The 22,741-nt window shown below is 33.3% G+C and overlaps 1 protein-coding gene across 8 annotated transcripts in view; it reads right to left on the bottom strand.

Moving 5' to 3' along the window:
* The window catches only part of PRKACB (protein kinase cAMP-activated catalytic subunit beta), a 126,931-nt gene that overhangs the window by 35,340 nt on the left and 68,850 nt on the right, over nucleotides 1–22,741 (bottom strand). For 2 of the 8 annotated variants that reach the window (XM_045478043.1, XM_045478039.1), the window contains exons 2-3: nucleotides 2,926–2,987; nucleotides 569–697 (exon numbers count right to left, since the gene is read on the bottom strand). In XM_045478043.1, coding sequence (XP_045333999.1) covers nucleotides 569–697; nucleotides 2,926–2,987 — 191 coding nt within the window. Of the gene's footprint in view, nucleotides 1–568; nucleotides 698–2,925; nucleotides 2,988–7,268; nucleotides 7,293–9,230; nucleotides 9,255–17,715; nucleotides 18,035–18,309; nucleotides 18,482–22,741 lie in introns of those variants that run through there. The other 6 variants (XM_045478040.1, XM_045478042.1, XM_045478044.1 and 3 more) reach the window with 6 other exon arrangements.

Here is a 22,741-nt window from a genome sequence, read left to right as displayed (position 1 = left end):
ACAGAGCCTGATGCGGGGCTCGAACTCATGGACCGCAAGATCATGACCTGAGCCAAAGTCGGATGCTCAACTGACTGAGCCACCCAGGTGCCCCAATCATTTGATATTTTTTATAGTATTAGGATTCCAACTTTTTCTCTGCTTTAACTGACATTTTAAATTAAACAAACTCAATCATACTAAATTGCTTCTACTGTTGATTAAAATAAGTCACAAAATAAAATCACTAAATTTCTGTTTCCTCACTCTAAAGGTCAAGTACACCTGATCCCTGCATTTTCCATAAGGCAAAAGGTAGTAGAGATACCTGTTCTTTACATGTTGAATTCAAGATTTTGTTAGTAAACATACACATACCTATTATATATGTAATTATTGAAATAATGTATCCCCATATACTTAACTATTAACTATGTATCTTACAGACAAGAAATAATAATGAAAATTAACTGCAACAATAAAATTATCTGAAGATATCAATGGAAAGTCGGTATATTGCATCTGTTTAATAATCTAGCTGATAAAACTGAAGTTTACCTGTCAGGTAAATAATAACAAATGCACTAACCTTCTGCTTATCTAAGATCTTCATGGCATAATACTGTTCAGTGACTTTATGTTTCACCAACATGACTCTTCCAAATGAACCTGTTCCAAGGGTTTTTTTCCTTTCAAAATCCTCCAGCCCGGCATTATTCTACAAATACATGAAAAATAAAAGAAACTTTAAAATTAGAAATTCTCATAAGACTATGGTGACTATCACAGATTTAGTTATATATAATCAGAAGAGATAATTTAATTTAAAACTATCCATTTAAAAACAATACAAAGAGACTACTGAGATCCCAGGTTATTGGTTCTATTTTTCCCTTTGAATAAAAAAAGAATCTTAATATTTGAAAAGAGATTATATTGTAAAATAAAGCATTACACAATATTAGGGAGGAAATAAGAGCCTAAGCTGAAATTAGTACTAAGGATGATAATGAATTCCAATATGAATTCCTAGTATTAGACTCTTAGTATTAGTTCCGTATTTTAATAATTACAAATTGACCAGAAGTATACTGACAAAGGCAATCGTAGATGCCAAACGGTCTCAGTGTACTCACAAATAATTCTAATGAACAGATAAACTGAGGGATCAGAGTCCTTTCTCTGGAGTTACCTCTGAAGAAAGCACTACTTTACTTCATTTATATCTTTGTACAAGCTTATAGGACTAGATAATAATAGCATGAAAGATCCTAATGGCTCTCTCTCTCTCTGATGTTATAATAACCCAGTATTACCTAAAATATAATAATAAGGAAAGAAGAGTTCCTTATTCCCACAAGATAACCAAAAGTCAGAGTCCCAGAACAATAATCAGTCTCTTTTTCTCCTTCAATAGATGCTTTGTTACGAGCAAACATCTTTGTTTGGCTTTGACTATAGCATAGAAGAAAAGAATTGGAGGCATCAATCTATTGAATTTGTTGCTGCCACAACAAAATGAAAATTACTAGGAAGAAATTATGTGCTAAATAGCCACAAGTAGTAATTGCTGACCCATTTGTTTAATAGGTTTTCATTATAAAGATCTCCATGAAAATCCTGGAAAAAAATATGTGTGCACTGTACACAGTCTGTACAGTGTTTAGCTTGAGAAAAATGTGATGTAATATGATTCTTATATAAGCAAGGAATCTGGATAGTTACTGCAGTTCACTATAGTTGGATTTAATCTCTGTTGCAAATCAAAGCTTGCCTTTGGAGACATAGCAGAGTTTCTTGCTGAATCATTACAGAGAGAGCAAGCAGCTCTAAGTTTTTACTTATAAAACTTGTTTCCATCAAATTTTAATTTCAAAATGCTAATGATTTTAAATTGCTATGAGATTCTATATCAGTGTGGAAAGAAAAAAAACCTTGTAATTCTGATTGAATTATTCAATTTTATGGATTAATGCTTCATTTTTTGGTTTTAGCAAAACCGATTGAAACGTTTAATATAGTCCCCAATGAAGTAATGGAAACTGACTTAAGCAATAGACAAAAAACAGAACGTCCCTTTTTGCTAGTTATTAATGCTTGTCATACAAATGTGCCATTTTCCTCACCTCTCTTAAATGTTCCATGTTAGATAATGCCTAACTTTTTGTGATCACTAGAGTGACTATGTTTTAAATTACAGATCATGCTCTTACTCTTAATGATGGTATCTTCCTAAAACATAATATTCAGAATTAAATATTTTTTAGTGAGAAAGACATCTGAAATAAAGATTTTTGTGGTAGGAAAATAGGTGTTTGAAATTTAATCTGTTATTAAAGTTCATTAATTACTTATAACTTCAAAAAGATTTTTTGGCAAATATAAATGGCTCTTTTTATACACAGTTTTTAGATCTCAGCTACAATCTAAAAGTATTTATGTAGAATTTACCTCATCCAATGTTTATGAAGAAGGATCTCTGTGTAGTTGGTATGTTGCCAATAGCCAAGTATTTGTGATTAAGGATTTGAAACTGCACAATAGTATCCATTTGTGGTAATTAATAAAGATAACAAATATGCTATCAAAGGCACAAATCAAAATTACTATAATATTAACAAATATCAAGAGTTTGTAGCAGCTTGTAATTAGTATCAAAATTTGTAATTAGATATTATAGTGGAAATTAGTTCCTCCTCCAATTTAGGTATATATAAAATTATTAGTTAGCAAATCAAAACATAATGTTATGATAATATTATAGCAAAACTCCCATGCTTAAATGCTTAAGCATTTTTTAAATGCTTAAAAAAGCATTTAACTTTTTAAAATGCAACTTGAAAGTTTAATGCTACTTTAAAGTTTCTAAACTAGTAAATTACTTGGGCAAGAATCATGATTTTACATAGCACTTTTAAATCATAGAAAATTTTAAATATTCCTTACCGGAGTAGGATTTTCCCATTTTTTAAGAAAGTCTTCTTTGGCTTTGGCTAGAAACTCTTTCACTGAAAATAGATTAAAAAAACAAACAATTTTTGTCTTGTAAGAATATTTATATTACATGTAAATATACTTTAAAAATACAGACTTATGTCAACTTTTGTTGCCATGAAATATGTATTCATAACCATGATAAACTACAGAGCTATTTAGTTTCTGTAAATAAGAAGCAAATATTTTCTTAAATTTCTGAGAATCTCTAATACTATTTTATATGGAGATCACTCTGATAATTTTAAATCTAATAATAAAAATACTGTTCCTGAAAACATACCTGAAAGTAACATAAAAAAGTTATAAATCAATGTAGATCAAAATACTGATTGCTAGTAAGCCATCAGTGATATTAACGACGCCGTGAAAAGTAACAAGTTGAAGCTATCTGATGAATATGAACTCATTGATTTGTGGAGTTTCAAAAATAACTGACTTTGATGGAGGGCTGTTTTCAGGTTTATAAAGATTTATGTTATTGGATTTGTGTTTTCTCTGCTGAAGGCAGAGAGAAAAGGGAAGAACACAGGCTACATATAAAGGATGGCCACCAAAGACAAAAACAGAACAAAACACCAAAAACAAAACACTCAAACAGCTTAAAAAAAATCTCATTCTAAATTTAGAACAAAATTACATGCCTGAATGCCTAATCTAAAATGTACACTAAAGTAAAGCGTTCAAAACCAGATGTTTATCTAGTGATCAATAACAGCCACATTATCAAGCTGTGGTTTGAAGTTTTAGATTTGTTAAATGACGAATCATTTAAAAGGTTTCCTCTTTTTCATTTTCTTTCCACGAAGTTTTCATAATGACTTCTGTTTACAAAATGACTTCAGGCATTTAAAAACAAATAGGAAAAGGATTCCAGAGATAAGATGGCATTAACAAAATGTATTCTTGTTCTTACAGTTAGGTCTGAGAGCAAAACCTGGTGATTCAAGAGGTATTTATTTTAGTATTTCTTTTTGTTTGGAAGTTCTGAGTATTCCTCGGATATCTAAATCTAAAAATGAAGAAGACAATAGAATTTAAATGGTGTTGAAATAGTAAAAGGCTAGGCAAAATGAACTTAGAGTGGCACACTGGCATTTATTTCAGAAATACTAAGAGTGATGATGACGATGATAAGAAGAAGAAAAGACCAAACATTGGAAGTGAGAGGCTCATAAATTCTTTAATGAGGTCTCTAATGATGTAGTGGTATTAAAGTGAGGCATTTTAAGATATATGTTATTATTTCCTCCTTCACTTTTGTAAAAGAACTTTGCCAAAACACTGTTACTAACCAAAAAGGCTGTTGGCATTCTAAAGGTTTTGAGATTTCAAAATGGTGATGACAAGCACCAAGAGCAGACGTTAGTTTTTAAGTGACACTAAAGTGTTCATTTCTGAAGACATTATTTTACTACTTTATATAAACTGTCACTGTATTTTGCTGTAAAATACTCTCAAAATACCTATTTTAGAAAATTTGAGAAAAATAATTTTTAAAATTAGACTCTCCCCCATTGTATGAAAATCTCCTCCACCAAAACAATGAATCAAATAATTGTACCTCATTATGCAGATATGATCTCATTCTTCCCGGGGGTGGATTTGGGGGTGGATAAGTCTTACATTTTGAGTTTAGGATGGTTCAGTCCATCCTACTTCTAAAAGTTAATGTACTAGTTACAACTGAAGAAGAGTGGTTTTATAAGTAAGATTGTGTTTATTTAATTTATGTATTCTTTTGCATGGAGCAGACATATTTGCAATGGCATTGCTTTAGAGATGACAGCTATGATAAATTAAAAACATAATTTCCTGATAAATGCAACTGTGGCTTTTAAGAAACAACAATTTGTGATTCCCAAAATATACATCTGATTTCCTTTGAAAAATGTTTTTGGTTATCTTCTATTTTTAGAACTTGCACATCAAGTTGCAGTATAAACTCTCCAGATGCCTGCATGAGTATAGATAATTTGGAGACAAGCAAGAGAATCAGGGAAAGAAAAAAAAAATTCTCAACATCCTATTTCAGCTTCTCCTGTCACTTCCTGCTAAGTGGATCTGGAGTTAAGAAAAAAGTAACTGGTCAATGGAAGGACTGGCGTTATTGGCCAAAGATGGTGCATGTACTGCAAGAAAACTTCCTTTTCCCTACTTGGTGAATGAGCTAGACGAAAAATTTCAGGCACTACTTAATTTCATTTGCTAATAGGATATTCAGGAAATTCTTTGAAATGTTCCCTGTACTCATCAATGTTCCAAGTTCATTGGTAACTAACGTTACAGAAAGGAAGTAACAGTTCTCAAAAAGGTCTTACATGAAAATTATCAGAATAGGTATGAATCAAAGTTATTAAATTTTGTGAATTATTTCAACAAATAAGGAGATTCCCTTTTAGAGTAAGGATAAGTATTAATTATAATGTCATTAAATACTTCCATGAAGCAAACTCTTTTTGAAACATTTTCTAATCACGTAAGTATATATACACACAGAAAATCTCTAGTTTATATGTGCACTACTCAGATGCAAAGATGAACATAGTTAACTCCGTAAAAATATAAGTTAACCAAAATACACATCTTATAAATACAAACACCAGAAATAAAATATTTCACAATATGCTGGGTTATGAATAACTCTAAAAACAATAGGCAATCTAGAACCACATGTATTTGCTTTGGTTTTTATTATTTTTAGACAGTGGTGAATTTCACTTTCTAAATGTTTTTCTCTGGTTGTTTAAAAAATTTATACCCACTGACATAAGGTGTTGGCAGCTAATTAACAAAATAAGTGGTGGGAGAGACAGCCACATTCAGACACTGCAGCACATTCAATCCAGACTTCCAGACTTTAGAACTGGAAGTTCTAAATATTTTGGTTTTCTTATTGTGCTGTAATATGTACACAATATCTACATTTAACAGTTTAAACCATTGTGATAGCCTGAAACAGCCCTAAGTTTTGGAGCTTGGCACATCTGAATTATAATATTGGTCCTAGTATTTCTTAGCTCCACGATTATGGGTACCTAAGCACCTTACAGTGATTAATAACTCTCCTTAGGAAAAGATCTCAATGAAGAATTTTTCTGCAAGTATATTTTGTTCTGTAACAGTCAATAATGTACTACAAAAAATGAAAAGGGCACACCAAAAATTAAATCAGTTTCTTCCTAGGAGTATATATTTCAATTATATATATATTTTCCAAATAAATTTATATTATTTTCAATTTGTATCATTTAGAGATTGCATTGTATTCTGCAGAAATGAGCATACCACAGGAATCTATTCCTACAAATAGGAATGTTTACCCACACTCATGAGATAAAGAAAGAAGAAACAAAGTGACAATTTTTACGTGTTTCCACAAGTGTACAAAAAATGTAATTCTTATCACCCTCAAAATATTTTTGAATATATTCATACACAGGACATAATTTAAAAATTAGATTACAAAGTTCATTTTAAACATTAGGAAAATTCATTAAAAAGTCAAGTATGGCTTATCTTTATTCCATAATATGCAGATAACTTTTACAATGAATAAGAATGTTTCACTAATTAGATTTAGAAAATGTATTTATTAGGCACTTTTGGTTTCTGTGTTAACTATACTACATTACTGCTTATTATATAACAAGAGCATGTTGTTAATTATAGGATGCCATTTTCCAATGCTTAAAAGAGGTTATCATTCATGTTTTGAAAGAAGAGTTTAGAAATCTATTACTATTACAGATTACAATTACTCCAGATGTTTATTTCTCTAGTTTATCGTAATAAGTGTCACCTCCCTCTCTAACACGTCTTTTACAATAAAAACAGCTTTATTAAACTTTTATTTAATGTATGTCAGAAAAAAGAAAAGAGAAACAAACAGAAAATAGAACAAAACAATATAAACTCTCTGGGGTAAATATTCAAATAGTAGCTATTTTGTTCAAAATTTACAACAGTATATTTTATTTAAAAAAAACATTCATTAATCTGGGTTATCTAATTTAAGTGGTGTGTATTAATCTTTCTTCTGCTACCCTGTACAACTCCCACTACTTTCCAGTGCTATATTTGTTGTTTCTAAAATATCACATAAAAAGTGCAATATAAATCATTTCTATAGACCAAACTCAATATAAAGCTAAACCATTTCGTCCATCAACTAAAATACTGTATTGACTCTGTATACTTTATAAAAATACAACTTATGAGGAGCATAACAACTTGCAAACAACCAAAGAAAAAGTTGGAAAGGTAACATGTTTTATTAAAAAGTAGTTGCCTACCAGATACTTCTGAAGAGGAGCAAGCTTGTATTCAAAAAAAAAAAATTAATTAAACAATGATTAAATAACGCTCATGAAAACAACATATTAGCACGAAGTCACCTACATACATTGTCTCAGAATATTATGTATAGAAATAGAACATTAATACAGAAACTCAATATTTTGACAGCACATATTCAAATAGGACATCTTACAATTAAATGCTAAAGAAATAAAATCAGTACTTGTTGTTTAGTGTCAAAATCAATACCATTCTAATTCTTAAAACAACTAACAAAAACTTTTAACTGTCAGAGCAATAGTGCTAACAATATGAAGTGGTATATGTATTGAAATACACAGCCTGTAACTATTGCAATACCATCACTGGACTTGTGTTATGTATTTGAAACTCTACTGTAGGAAAAACAACATTCATTTCAAAACTTCGTTAACTCCCTTTTGAAAGACCTTAGTGTCTTTCAGGCATTTGCTTCCTTGGTGCCAGTTTTAACAATCTTTTCAACAACATTTATTGAGCACTGTTTTGTGGTGCCAGAAATTGAGCGAGACTTTGGGAACACTACAAAGAACACATATATTTACATTGTTAAAGAGGTGAAAAGCTAACGGGGAGAGAGATGAAACATTAGAATGCAATATGACAAAAACTACAACTAAGGGAATCATAAGGTACTATAAGAACTCAAAAGAGGAAATTGGTAGGTAAAAATAAGGCATAGAGGACACAGCATTATGTTAAGTCTTAAGGACAGAGTTCCTCTACCAGATAAAGTTGAGGAAGAAGGCATTCTAGGCTGGGATGATCTTGTGTCAAAAGGTATGGAGGAAGTAGGCGTGCTCAGTCGGTTGGGCGTCCGACTTTGGCTTGGGTCATGATGTCTCGGTTTGTGAGTCTGAGCCGCGCGTGGGGCTCTGTGCTGGCAGCTCAGAGCCTGGGGCCTGCTTCGGATTCTGTGTCTCTTCCTCTCTCTGCCCCTCCCATATTCATGCTCTGTCTCTCTCTGTCTCTCAATAATAAATAAATGTTAATAATAATAATAATAATAATAATAATAATAATAAGGTATGGAGGAAGCATCATGGTTTATCCCAGCATTGGCAACTGACTTGCACAGCTGCAGCATAGGGTATAAGTGCCCTGTAGCAGTGAGGGGTGAAGCGTGTAGGTAAGCAGGTGCCCAAACATGAGGGTAACTGTTTGCCAGGGTGATGCTTTTCAATATGTCTGAAGGAAAGGGGGTAAACAGAGTTAGTCACAATTGCTAGACCCTATTTGTTCTGGAAAACAAGAAGCAAGATCATTTGCTAAGGAAGAGGGGAGCCAGATGGAGTAAAGAGCAGTCATGGTGGGGATTTGAGGCCTGGGGCTTAAACTTTGATGGCTATCTATGTAGGGAATAAGGGAGGGGGCTATTCCTCTAAAATCTCCTACGAGGGAAGGAGAACGTATCAGGTACTATAAACAGTGGTAAGTTTCTTAATACCTTTTTTGAAATAATAGTTTAAAACTTTTTACTTTTTAGATTATAATTCATGGGCCTCCTGATCTCTGCAATTAAATTATTTTCATCTTCCTCCTTTACCTTAATCAAAGCATTAGTCTAAGAGTTATTTGGTATATATCAGAAAGCACAGAACAGGATGGAAACTGAGGTTAATTACCTATGAAAACACCAAGTTCTATCAGCAAATAACAGAACAGTACAATCCCTTCCAAAACCTCTGGAAAGTGTAAATCTAGTTAAGTGTCTGTGTTCTGGCGCCCCTATTTCAAACACACCCCTGTTTAGAGCTCTACAATGGTTATTTTTAAGAATAACCCACACACATACACTGCACTACAAATATTTTCAGTAAACTAAATATAAAACATTCTAGTTGCCACAAAATACCTAATAAAAATGCAATTTATAGCAACAAAGCAACAGAATTATTCTGTAAAAAATGGTTTCCTACCAGATGCTTCTGATGATTTGCGTGCTTGGTCAAAAGGAATAAATAAGTTAAACAGATTAAATAACACATCAAATAACATACCCACAACAAGTATCTATCCCATATGCTCATTAGTATATTTACACATAGAAATAGAATGAAAAATACTTGGGCATCCATATTCAAAAGTGTTTTTATCTAAGGCTTACAACACATTCTTTGGATATATATATATATATATATATATATATATATATATATATATATATATATATATATTTTTTTTTTAACCAGCCAAACCCTATTCTAGAAATCTGTTAAAAAATATCATATTCTATCCCTTTAATGTGTAGAGCAGTGCGTTCACTTTGCTCAAGGGATGCTTTATTTGCTTCACCATATTCAAGCAAGTTCACTCAGAGCAAGTTCACTATAATCTTAAAATTTATAGTGAGTGTAAAAAATAACTTTACTGCAATTGCATTTGTACATTTCAGTGTATGGGACTAGGCCTACTTTTGTTTTCTAAGATATCATTTGGTCTTGCACAAAATCACAGATGAATGGGTGTTTGGAAATTTAACAGGTGATAAAAACTATATTTCCTATTGTATTATCTATTTTATTCCTCTTTCTTTTTCTTATACTTTTTTTATTGGTTAATTCTGTATCAAGTCTTGGTTACAAGTGAACAGTATAATTGACTAACTTTCACTAACCTGTTACAAAATAATTTTTTGTGAGACATATATTTAAATGATCAAATTACAGAAACATTAATTTATTTAACTAATATGTACATAGAGAGATGGATATACCATGTATCCACATAGTGTACTAATTCACAGCTCATGTTATGTACATGCTTTCTCTCCCAACTTGCTCTCTATTTAGGGATGCTGTGGATTTTCTTGGCCATCCAAGTCATGTTTGATTAGAGAAGCTGGATGCTGACAGGATGAGGTAATAAAAACTTAAGCTAAATTTCTAGCCATAAACAACCCAAGTAATCTTTAAAATGCTCTTTCAAGAAATGTACTTTACTTCCCTAATTGTTCAGAGACTTTTTCTTAGAGTAATATTATATCTATCACAGTCATATGCTAAGGATTTTCCATTCAGTTCTGAATTAAAATATTCTGTCTTGCTATCAGACAGTATAGAGCTGGGAGTGGATCCCTAGTTGATAGGGTGTGTACATTTTCAACTTTACCACACAGTAATACAGTAAGTGGCTCAATATATGTTGTGCAAGTTTATTTTGCCACCATATCTTTGATGACCCATACCCTCAACAAAATGTGTCACTAATATAATGGATATGAAATCATATCTTTTTATGTTTATTTATTTTTGAGACAGAGAGAGAGAGAGAGAGAACCAGCAGGGGAGGGGCATAGAGAGAGAGAGAGAAACAGAGAGAGAGAGAGAGAGAGAGACAGAGAGAGAGAGAGTGAGAGGATCCCAAGCAGGCTCTGCGATGTCAGCACAGAGCCCAATGTGGAGCTTGAACTCATGAACCATGAGATCATGACCTGAGCTGAAATCAAGCGTCGGATGTTTAACCGACTGAGCCACCCAGGGGCCCCTGAATTCATATCTTCTTGTTAAAGATTAGGTAAATGTCTCTCAGTAAAATTTTATAATTTTTTTCCTTAAAAGTCTTATTATGTTTTATTAGATTTAGTCCTAGGTTCTTTAGAGTTTGGGTTGCTATTGTAAAAGCAAAATTTATTAAAGCAAAAAGTATTAAAAATTACCATTTGTTTATTACTGATGTATAACTGATGTTTATATATTGATCTTACTGTATCTGGCAAACTCTCTTATTAATTCTAAAATAACATTGGTAGATTCTCTTGAATTCTCTAAGCAGACCTATCGTCTGTGAATAATGACAATTTTGTTCCATCCATTCTTTTATTGCCTTACTTACTGTGCAGGTTATGACTAAGAGTTCAATATTGTACAGAAACAGACATGAGCATCCGTTTCCTGTTCCTAACTTCAGAGACAATGTTTCTAATTAATTTTCTTTTCCCATACTTTACTTGTAAAACTCTACTTGACTCAATAAATAAATTTAAGAGTATCTCTTTTTCAGTTCTTTGAAAGATTTTGTACCAGACTGAAATTTTCATTCTTTGAATATTTCCTAGAACTTGATTGGAAAACTGCCCAGTCCTAATTTTGTTAAGTTTTGAAAAAAGATTTTAATTATGATTAAATCTTAAATAGGTATAGTTCTCATCAGTTCTTTCAAAAGTCTTTTCCACGAACTAACCTTCGGTTCTGATGGATTTTTATTTTCTATTCTACTGGTTTTTGCTCATGTCTTCCTTAGTCTTTTTCTTCCTTTGATTAACCTTGCCTTGCTCCCTCTACTTATTTACTTGAGTACTTACATCATTAATGTCCTTCTCCTTTCCTAACATAAGCATTTAAAAATTTGTCTCTAAATCCACTTTAGCTGTACCCCACAAATTCTCATTGATAGCTGAATTTTAACTTCATGAGTTTATTCTTGACCTGAGTTATTTGAATTTTTGTAATCCCTAAATATAATATTTGTGTGTTTGTTAATCTGTTTCATTAGTCTTTTTTACTGATTAAATTTAATTGCTTTGTGGGCAGAGACTATGGCCTATATGTCAATTCTTTAAAATATTTTGAATATGTTTAGTTGAGTGTTCTATACATTTCTGTGTATTCCCCCATTACTAGGTGATTATACTAGTTATACTAGCATAACACTCTTTATAAATATCCATAAATCTTGTATATTTACAATTTCTCCTTCTAAATGGTCAATTTTGTTTTATATGTTTTGAGGTTCTGTTAGAGATGCCTGGTCTTTTTTCTCTTACATATATATGTTTTTGTGTGATTATTAATTTTAAATGGTAGTCTGTGACAATTCTACCTCTTGACATTCTTGGAAAGGTCTAATCCTGTTGTATTTGCTGAACATTGTTTATAGTAGATGTGTGTGTATCTATTTTGATTTTGGATTGTGAATTTATGTTTAATTTTTTTAATGTTCATTTATTTTTGAAAGAAAGAGAGAGAGAGAGCATGAGCTGGAGAGAGACAGAAAGAGACGGAAACAGAATCCAAAGCAGGCTCCAGGCTCTGAGCTGTCAGCACAGAGCCCGATGAGGGGCTTGAACTCATGAGCCTTGAGATCATGACCTAAGCCGAAGTCGGACACTTAACCGACTGAGCCACCCAGGCATCCCTGGATTGTGAATTTAAAGTTCAGTTGGGCTTTATCTATGATAAACCTGCAGGGTTTGACCTGGGAATATGTTTTGTATTAGCTTCTGCCTGGCATCCCGTGGATGTTACTAGCCTGGGACTGTCACAATAGTTTTATTTTATTTTATTGGTGATTCTTAAACCACATAATTAATACAGATTAAAATGTGAAATTTACTGGAGAAGCAGTTGATTACAAACTCTCAGGAGAGGCATCCCACACACATACACACATTCCTCCCGTGTCCCCAGGAATCTAGGCCAAGAAATACAAGCTTCCTTATTTTTTCCCTGTGTCGGTGGAGAGGTTTTATTTTCTCAACTATGCTTTCACTGAGGTTACAATCCTTTGAGGATCCTGGCTTTACATAGGGGTCTAAGAAATCCTAAGATGCATGGATCTAATAAATTGTCTTCTGTCTCGGTGAGGCCATTTAAAATGAAAGCCCTTTGGCTAGCCAAGGAATGAAAATCTCCTCAGGGTAGTCAAAGTATGCTTCCCCTTACAGCTAAGATTTTCATTTACCACTTCACTTTCTGTACACTGAGGGTTTCTATTATATTCTTGTAAATTCAGATATTCATTTCAAGGGATGCTTGATACATTTTATTCAGCATTTCTAGATACTGTTGTGTCTTCATTAATCTTTGCTCTGGAAAGCTTTTCAAATTATCTGATCTGTTTGGATTTTTTTTTCTTTATAAGACAAGTTTTGTGTTAAGTTGTAAGATGCAAAGACAGCTAGATGTTTGTAGAGCTTTTTACCTTAGAAATTCAAAACTTCTATCAGGATGTATTCAGGTATTGGGGCACCTGGGTGGCTCAGTCGGTTGAGCATCAGACTCTTGGTTTCAGCTCAGGTTATGATCTCACAGTTTGTGAATTCAAGCCCCACATTGGGCTCTGTGCTGGCAGCGTGGAGCCTGCTTGGGATTCTCTGTTTCCTCTCTCTCTCTGCGCCCCCCTCCCCCTCTTGTGCTCTCTCTCTCTCTTAAAATAAAGAAATAAGCTTTTTAAAAAAAGGGATATATTTAGGTGTTGGTGTTGGTGTTAATCTTTGTCAAAATACAATGAGCTCTTTGAATCTACAGATTCAGAGTTTTTTTCCAACTAAGGAGTTTTCCTGAATCATATTTTTTATTATTGCTCCTGTTTTATTCGTTATTATCTGTTCTGAAGGAATGCTATTCATTCAATGTAGAGTTGCCTACTTTTATCTGACATACTTTTTACTTCATAACTTTTATCTTGTCCGTTCCCCTGACATTCTAGTAGGATTTATCAAGCTAGTTCTTCATATCATTAATTTACTTTCCTGTAGTGATTATTTTGCTTTTTAATGCTTCTAAGGCAGCTTTATGTTCTGCAAATACCAGGTTCATCTTCTTAGAACCATCCCTTATCATATCATTAGTATTCCTTTTCTGTTCCTGTCTCTCAGCCAGTTCTTTTCATCCTAGTCTCTCTCTCTTTCTTTTATCATTCAAGTAAACACAGATTCACGTTCACTTGGAATTTTTAAGAATTGAACCCAGACTACCTATAATTTCTTGTTTTTAAACCCTTCCCACAAATATTTTCAAAATATAAGTTCACTCTTTTCCTCTTGAAGTCTGTGATTTATCCTTAAGTGATGCATAATCTTTCATAGGCTCCATATTGTTGCTTTTCTTGTTTATCCATTTTTAAACAATGAGAAACCTTTCAAAACTTTACAAATACACCCAAATAAGGTAGTTTTTCTCACCTCCTATTTTGAGAGTGTTAGAATCAACTTCTCAGATATTTTAATTGGTACGTATTCATATTATCAGTTAAATAATACAGGGACTTTCAGAAATGGGAGTGGAGCTAGGACTACAGGGTATCTGGCCGGTGGTGATACCTACCAAGTCAGGGAAGAGCCCTGTTATATCTGGAAGTAGAATAGCCATGTTTTCAACTTGGAATAGTCTGACAAATTCTTGGATGTCCAGACAGTTTTAAAACGAAAGTAATCACAAGTGTTGGATCTTCTACTCATCTCCACAAGTCTCTTTCTTGTAAGCTTCATCCATCCCTCCAAGTTAGTGAGAGTGAAACTGCTATCTACTTATTTTCCATGAAGGCAAGCTCCTCAAAGTAAAACTGTTGCTTAGACTTTGGTGTCTGATCTTTAATCTGATAGTGCATATTTCTGGGCAAGTACGCTTTCTTAAAATCAAAACTGATACACTGATTTTCCAGTTTTGTGTCCTTTATATTTTTAATCTAGAAAATATAGACCTAGAAAGGGGAGTTAAGTAAATGTTTGTGATCAATTCTGTAACTTTCCTGTCATTCATAGTAGGGTAAGCTTCTTCAGAGATTTGCTCTCCACTGGAGCTAGGCCAATAAGAGTTCTCATCTGGAATTTTGGAATAAGGGTGCTAGTTATATTCTGATAAGCATATGAACCAAAAATTAAAATACATGACTGGTATTTTTCATTGATAACGTAAGAAAAGTACTCAAATATGGGTAGTTTTTAGTCATTCATTTATTTTACAAGAATTTATGAATTCATTACTATGTTTGGTGCATAGGGGTAAACTATGGGAAACACATAGATGAACTCAGCACCACTACCCTCTACTGAAGGAGTTCAAAGTTTGGAGACTGGAAACTGACATGCCAGGATATAATTTCAGTATAATACAAAAATTGTTTTGGGAGTATAGGGGAGTCATCTAACTCTATAGAGTCAATGATGAAGGCATTTGAAAAGCATAGCTGGTTTTCATAATTTTTATGATAAAATACCTACATATGAAAAGGCAGCAAGGAATAATATGTAGTGTAGCTAGATCAGAACTTTATGAGAGAGATGCAGATAAAGCCAGAATGGTAGGTAACTGATCTTACATGCCTTACTTTAAGGAGTTTAACCTTGATATTAGATACAATAAGGAATAACTGAAAGTTTTCATGTTGGGTTATGAAATGGGCATATTGGCATTTAAAAAAATGGCAGCACCTTAAGTCGTCTGAAGGGATATAAAACTGGAAGCTGAGAAACTAGTGAAGCAGTTACTGCAATAGGGCTGAGGATATACAGAATACCTAATCTTAGGCATTCCCAGTGTTAGTGAGACTAGAGAAAATTGAGTGATTTCCGAGACATTTCTGATGTAGAATCAATAGAAGTTAATGGCTGAGTGCATGCCTGGGGTGGGTTAAAAACAAGTTAGGAATGACTACAAGGTTTCTGTTTTAAATTCCTGTGTGGGTCTGGGATTATTAACAGAAATCAGGATCAATGAAAAAGGAATAGATCTGGGATAGAGAAAATTCACTTTTGACTGAATGTTCAGGTAACATCTGAAGATGTGGGCATGGATGAGATCATTCAGAGAGAATATAGCATTAAGAGAGGTCCAAAGATAGATTCTCTGAGAAACCTAACACTTAATAGGCAGGAAGGAGAAAAAGAGTAGCTTTTTAACTAGAAAAATACCACGTGCACATAAATACCACATGTATGGCTATAAACTCAGATGAAAAAGTCTAACATTTGCTTATTTTTACAAATAAAATCACACTTCATTTGTAATTTTCCACCTTTTGATGGCTAAGGCTTGTAACCACTTATGACAGGAGTAAAATTAGTTGAAATTGGACAATACTGAAAAGTCAGAATGTCTAATTGTAATTACTATGATTCCTGTGTTAGACAAGCCAATATGGCCAAGTGTATCAAATACTACCTGAATAATCCATAGATTCTTCAAAGAGAAATAAAGCAATAGAGAAGCAGCAACAATCTTCTTCAGCTACAACCAATACATCCAACCGTAAAACCTCTAGAACACCACAGTGGCTACCTAAAAATTCTGTTTTATACCGAACTTTCAAAGAGAAAACACGCATTGGCCAGAGTCAAAGAAATCTAATATTTAAAGTATGAAAACCAGGCGTATTCAATTTTGATACCCATAGAAATTCTAAGAAATGTTAACATGTTAATTTTGTAAATATTAGCCCAAATTTAAAACACTAAATCAGAAGGATCTGTGTACTAACAGGAAAATAACAGGAAAATAACAGTAACAATAACAATTCTTAATGTCTTGCATATAAAAACGTCCTTTAATGTCTAACATCATTTCACAAACAAATACTTAACGGTGTGGAAGAGGCTTATGTTATATGGAAACAGGAGAAAAGAATATTTACTGGCAGTAATGAGGTGATCTTCATTTATGGAAGAAAAGGTACATCTGTTTTGAATTCTATCATTATATAGCAAAAATCCAACTCTCTCAGGTTCTGGATTCCAATTCCAAATCTTTTAAGTGTAAATTATAGACTGTTACATTATAAGAAAAATAATATAACAGTTTTCCTAAAAATGTCTTCAATTCAAGGGTTAACTTATAAATATCCTCTTTAGTTAAGCAAAAAGATGCTAATGAATTATGCTGTAAGCAAATATTTCTCACTCTAACAACAGGATATCTATTTTTAGCTGCAGGTTTGGCTTAAAGTGAACAGCTCTCACCCTATGATAAACTGCAGTATATACTGTAAGATATTTTCTCAAAAAGCATTTTTGGAAATGTTTCAAAAAAAATAAGTCACATTATAAAAACATAAAAGGAAACTAATGATCATGAAAGTACTTATTCTAACAAATTATTTCCCCCAAAAAAGTATCTCTGAAAAATTTTAATAAAGCCTCTAAAACCAAAATGCACATATTTATTTCATCATTAAATCTCTATTTCTTAAAGAACTGTAGTTAAAAGCAACCAGTAAACCAACAAAATTCTGGCAGCATCTTATTCAAGACTAGGGTTTTTTAAATGTAATAAAAAAGAAGCTAACAAGACTTAACATTAGAATGACAAAGCCAATAAATGGAAAGTTCAATTATCTTCAGGATCAGATAATAAAAAGAAATTCCTCCCTTATCATGGTGGGTCTTTTACTCACTAATTTATAACACAATTAGTAACAACAGTATTTAATGAATACAATAAATCAAACCATAAAGAAAATTAGAAAATGACTATTGGTATCGACTATTAATAGTGGTTTTACTTGTTCACAGTTCTCAATGGATTTTAAAAGCAAATTACTATAATGCCAAAATGCAAAAGCATCAATAGAAAATGTAATTCACTGTAGCTCTGGCTTTACAATTGCCCCTTTAGAAAATATTTTTCCCTCGTATAGTTAAATATTTCTAAAAAAATATAGCTGCAGTGGCTCCGAGAGCATACTTACCACTCATGATGAAAACCAACCTTTCCAAAACATATTGCTCAAAACAACAATCCAACAGCAAAGGGAGTTATGCTAATCTCTAGAGGTGGAAGAACCGATGGTGTAAACACATACACTGGAACATGCAGCACACAGAAAATGAAAATAGCTTTCTTTTGTTTAAAAAAGAAAAGCCCCTAGAAGCAAAGCATAACTGCCCAGCATGAGATATCACTAGTAAACATCAGATTAATGCCAAAGATGTGTATAACTAGATTTAATTTCTTTCAAGCTGGTTATTCTAGCCTCCTTCATATACCACTAGAACAACTCAAAATGGCAGGGAGAAAATGTTCAAACCAGGATGTATAAGATGTTCTCAATTATATCAGCATGAGTTGTTACCACGGCAACATTAGACCAGAATTATCGGTTCACTTGTAACCAAGGAGTAGCTTTTCTAAAGCTTTAATCAAGCAAGACAAATAAAATATCTTTTTATTTTAGAGCCACATGATTTAAAAATTACCACGTTTCTTAAATTTAAGCACTTATCTACCCTTTTTACATCTTTCAAAGATCTAAAAAAAATTGCTGTTTTCTTCAAATACTCACACAATCCCATGTTGAACCTGGCAAGGAACAAACAGCAGAATGATTGCACCTAAACGTCTTTCAATTACACCAGCTCTTACTGCTAGCTGTGGACCTCACTGATATTAAAATGCTGTGTGCTGTTGCTAGTGACTATTGGCGATGAATCTTATTGCCCAGATCGCTGATAGCTTTCATTTTTCATGAGCCAGAAAGCTATACTGCAGCACAAATGTTAACCATTTAAACATTCTGTATTACGGAAGAGACAAAACACAACACTATAGATTTCATTTATAAAGCAGAATCATAAAATAATGCATTTACAAACTTCTATTCGATTCGGCATTACAAACAGCGTCAGATGCCAGTAACGTGGTTTTCAAAAGGGAATAACATACAAAAAGTTACTGGTGATCATTGTTGAAGTGTGAGATTCCTTACATCAAAAAGGATTAAGACGACAGATTGTATAGCAAGGTGGGCAGACTGGATGGCATGATGAACAGACTGTTCTGATTCCCAGAGACCTAAATTTTGTACCAAAATGGTACAAAGGATCTATAGAATGGTACCTCATTAAGTGGAACTTCAGCAAGTGAACTTGCCATTTGAAAAGCTCCCAGGTGAGCTAGGACTTCTGGTGATGGGGCCACGAATAAGCCAGAAAATCTCCTACGAAACAACTAAGAAGCTGGACAAAATTGCCAAAAACGATGACTTCATGGCTCTGGGAACCTAGCAATCACAGACAGTAAATTGAGAAGCATTTATTCACGAAAAACTGCTGAACTCTGTATAAGAACGGTGGGAGTCTAAGGTGGTCTTGCTCAGTGCTGCTCCTGTTCCCCCAACAGCTCAGTCCGTGCAGTACTTCCATCAGGTGGGGCTGGCCTTGACAACTAGCAGCTTTGCTGCCAGAGGGGCTGACGTGGTATACAGAGCAGGCCAAAAAATCCCACACAAGTGATGTTGTCAATAAAAAAAGCAAACTGTAGGAAATGAACAGGGCAAGTGTCCAGCTTTTCTAGTCTCAAGTTGTGGCCTTGGTAGGGGTGAGCAGCAGACTGGTAGTCTAGCAAGAAATTTAACACAGAAAATGGAAATGAGAGAGTCAGAGAGGACGTAAACATATCCCTAGCTAACTGGGAAGCTATTCCTGTAGGGGAGACCCCAGAGGACCCTACAGAAATTTAAAGCTGGTACAGACTTGAAAACCGCTTCAACACTGACTGTGCTCCTCAACCCACAAATGCAGACTTGCTCACAGCATTTGAGGACAACCTCTGATCAATCACTGAATAACAACTAAGTTACAAAGACACAGGGTAATTCCTAGCAGAGAAATTAGCAGCCAGACACCATGGGGGACAGTCCATATATTAAGGCCAAAAAAGTTATTAAAAATACATACATACATACATACATACAACCAGGAAGAAGAGAGAATCAGAATCCAGAAGTGCCACAAAAATAGTATTTTAAAACAATCAGTGTTTTTTGACAAAAATATGTCACAATAATGAAGAGAAAAGGTAGTCAATAGAAAATGTCTCTGAATAGGTAAAAATATAGGATTTGGCAGACAAAACAGCTATGATAAATACATCAAAGAATAAAAGAAAATTATGTTTAAAGAATTAAAGGAAATTATAATGACAATGATATAAGAAGGAGAGTTTCAATACAGAGAGAGAAACTATGTACAACATAAAAATCATAGACATTGAAAGTACAATAACCAAAATTTACAAACTCACTACGTAGGCCCAACAGAAGATCTGAGGAGGGCAAAGACTTAATTAGTGAACTTGAAGACAGATGAACAGAAATATCCAGACCGAAGAATACAAAGAACAAAAGACTGGAGAAAAATGAACAGATCCTCACATACTTGCGGGATATCAAGGGTACCAACATACATGTAATAGGAATCCTAAAAAGAGTGCAGAAAGACAAAGGGCAAAGAAAAAATATTTCAAGAATAATGGTTGAAAGTCCAATGTGGAAAACATTACCCAACAGATCCAGGAGTTCAAATAATATCAACTAGAATAAACACAAAGAGATTCATACCTAGACACATCATAGTCAAGTTTTTGAAAGACAAAGACAAAATCTTAAAAGCAGCAAGAGAAAAATGGCTAATCATGCACAAGGAAAAAGTAATATGATCAATAACTTTTTAACAGAAATAAGAGAGGTTAGAAGGCAGTGGAATGATATCTTCAGAGTGCCAAGAGAAAAAAGAGACAAACCTGTTCACAAAAATTCTCTATCCGGGGCGCCTGGGTGGCTCAGTCGGTTAAGCGGCCGACTTCGGCTCAGGTCACGATCTCGCACTCTGTGAGTTCGAGCCCCGCGTCGGGCTCTGTGCTGACAGCTCAGAGCCTGGAGCCTGTTTCAGATTCTGTGTCTCCCTCTCTCTCTGACCCTCCCCCGTTCATGCTCTGTCTCTCCCTGTCTCAAAAATAAATGTTAAAAAAAAAAAAAATTAAAAAAATTCTCTATCCAAAATATTATCCCTCAAAAACAAAGGTGAAATAAAGACATTCCCAAATAAACAACTGAGAATGTTTGTTGCAAGCAGAAATACTTAAGGATGTCATTCAGGATGAAAGGAAATGACACTAGGCAATACTCAATTGACAGGAAGAAATGAAAAATGCTGGAAATGGTAAAAATAGAAGTAAAAGATTTTATAAATACATACTTTTCTGTTCTCTTAATTTCTTTAAAGGACTTCAGCTGTATGAAATTGCATTGCTGAGTTTTACAAAAATACACATGTAAAATGTGTGAAAATAATAACACAGAGTTGGAGAAGATATGGAGCTATCTTGGATCAAAATAGATTTACTAGATTTAAATAGATTTACTAGATTTATCCTGAAGTAGAATGCGATAAGATAAAATGTACATTATAACCCCTAAGTCAAACAGTATGAAAATATCTTTTAAAAATTTAGTTAAAAAACAAAAATTAAAATGACACCTAATAAATATTTGTTTAACACTAAAGAAATGAAAAGGAAACAATAACAACAAAAACTGTATGACATACTGAAAACAAACAGCAGAGTAGAAGATGTAAATCCAACCATATCAATAATTACACTGAATGTGAATGGAACAAAGATGGATCAAAGGCAGAAATTATCAGACTGGATAAAAAAAAAAAAGGCAGGATTAAAAAAAGAAAAAAGCAGGGACCAACTATATCCTGTCTACAAGAGCCACACTTCAGATTTAAGGATACAAGTAGGTTGAAAGGAAAAGGAAAAGAAAAAGATATACCATGAAAATAGTAACCACAAGACAGCTGGAGTACCTAAATCAGTATCAGACAAAATAGACTTTAAGAGAAAAAAAAAAAAAAAAAAAAACAGTACTTCAGACAAAAAAAGACATTTCATAATGATAAAAAGGCCAATACATCTGAGAGAGTTAACAATTAGAAATGCATATGCACTGAAAAAAAACAGCCCCCAAATACTAAAACAAAAATGAGAGAATTGAAAGGAGGGCATCATTATTCAACAATTATATTTGAAGATTTCAATATTCCCCTCTCAATAATTCATGTGAAAACTAGACAGAAAATCAGCAAAGATGGAGAAAACTTTGAATAATACCATTAAATTTTGACATTTATAAAACACAGCACCTAACATCATCAAAATACATAGTATTTTCAAGCACACATGGAAATTTCCACATTAAGCATAGGCTAAATACTATAACAAATTTCAAATTTGAAAGGACTGAAAAATCATTCAAAATATGTTCTTTGATCACAACAGAATTAAATTAGGAATCAGCAACAGATGGAGGGCGCCTGGGTGGCTGTTGGTTGAATGTTGGACTTCAGCTCAGGTCATGATCTCGGGGTTTGTGAGTTCAAGGCCGGTGTTGGGCTCTGTGCTTATAGCTCAGAGCCTGGAGCCTGCTTCAGATTCTGTGTCTCCCTCTCTCTCTGCCCCTCCCCCATCACACTCTGTCTGTCTCTCTCTGTCTCTCTGTCTCTCTCTCTCAAAAAAAACACAAACAAAAAAAGAAATCAGTAACAGAAAATTTGGAAATCCTGAAATACTTGGATTTAAATCACAAAGAAATCCAAAGGGCAATAAGAAAATATTTTGAACTGAATGTAAAAGAACCTACAAAAAATCAACATTTATGAAATGTAGACAAAGCAGAGCTTAGAGCGAAATTTGTAGATTTAAACACCTATATTAGAAAAAATGGAAGGTCTCAAACAATAATTTAAGCTTCCACCTTAAGAAACTCAAGAAAAAAGATCAAATTAAACCAAAACCAAACAACAGATCAGAACAGACTTCAATGAAATAGAAGATAGAAAACAACAGACAAAATGAGTAAGTCCAAAAGTCTTACTGATAAAGCTAGACTGATGAAAAATTAAAACTAACAAAACATGACAAAACAAAAT

This window comes from Leopardus geoffroyi, chromosome C1 (assembly GCF_018350155.1).
Source record: "Leopardus geoffroyi isolate Oge1 chromosome C1, O.geoffroyi_Oge1_pat1.0, whole genome shotgun sequence".
In the NCBI taxonomy this organism is placed as follows: Eukaryota; Metazoa; Chordata; class Mammalia; order Carnivora; family Felidae; genus Leopardus; species Leopardus geoffroyi.
This window is presented reverse-complemented; position numbering and strand designations above follow the sequence as displayed.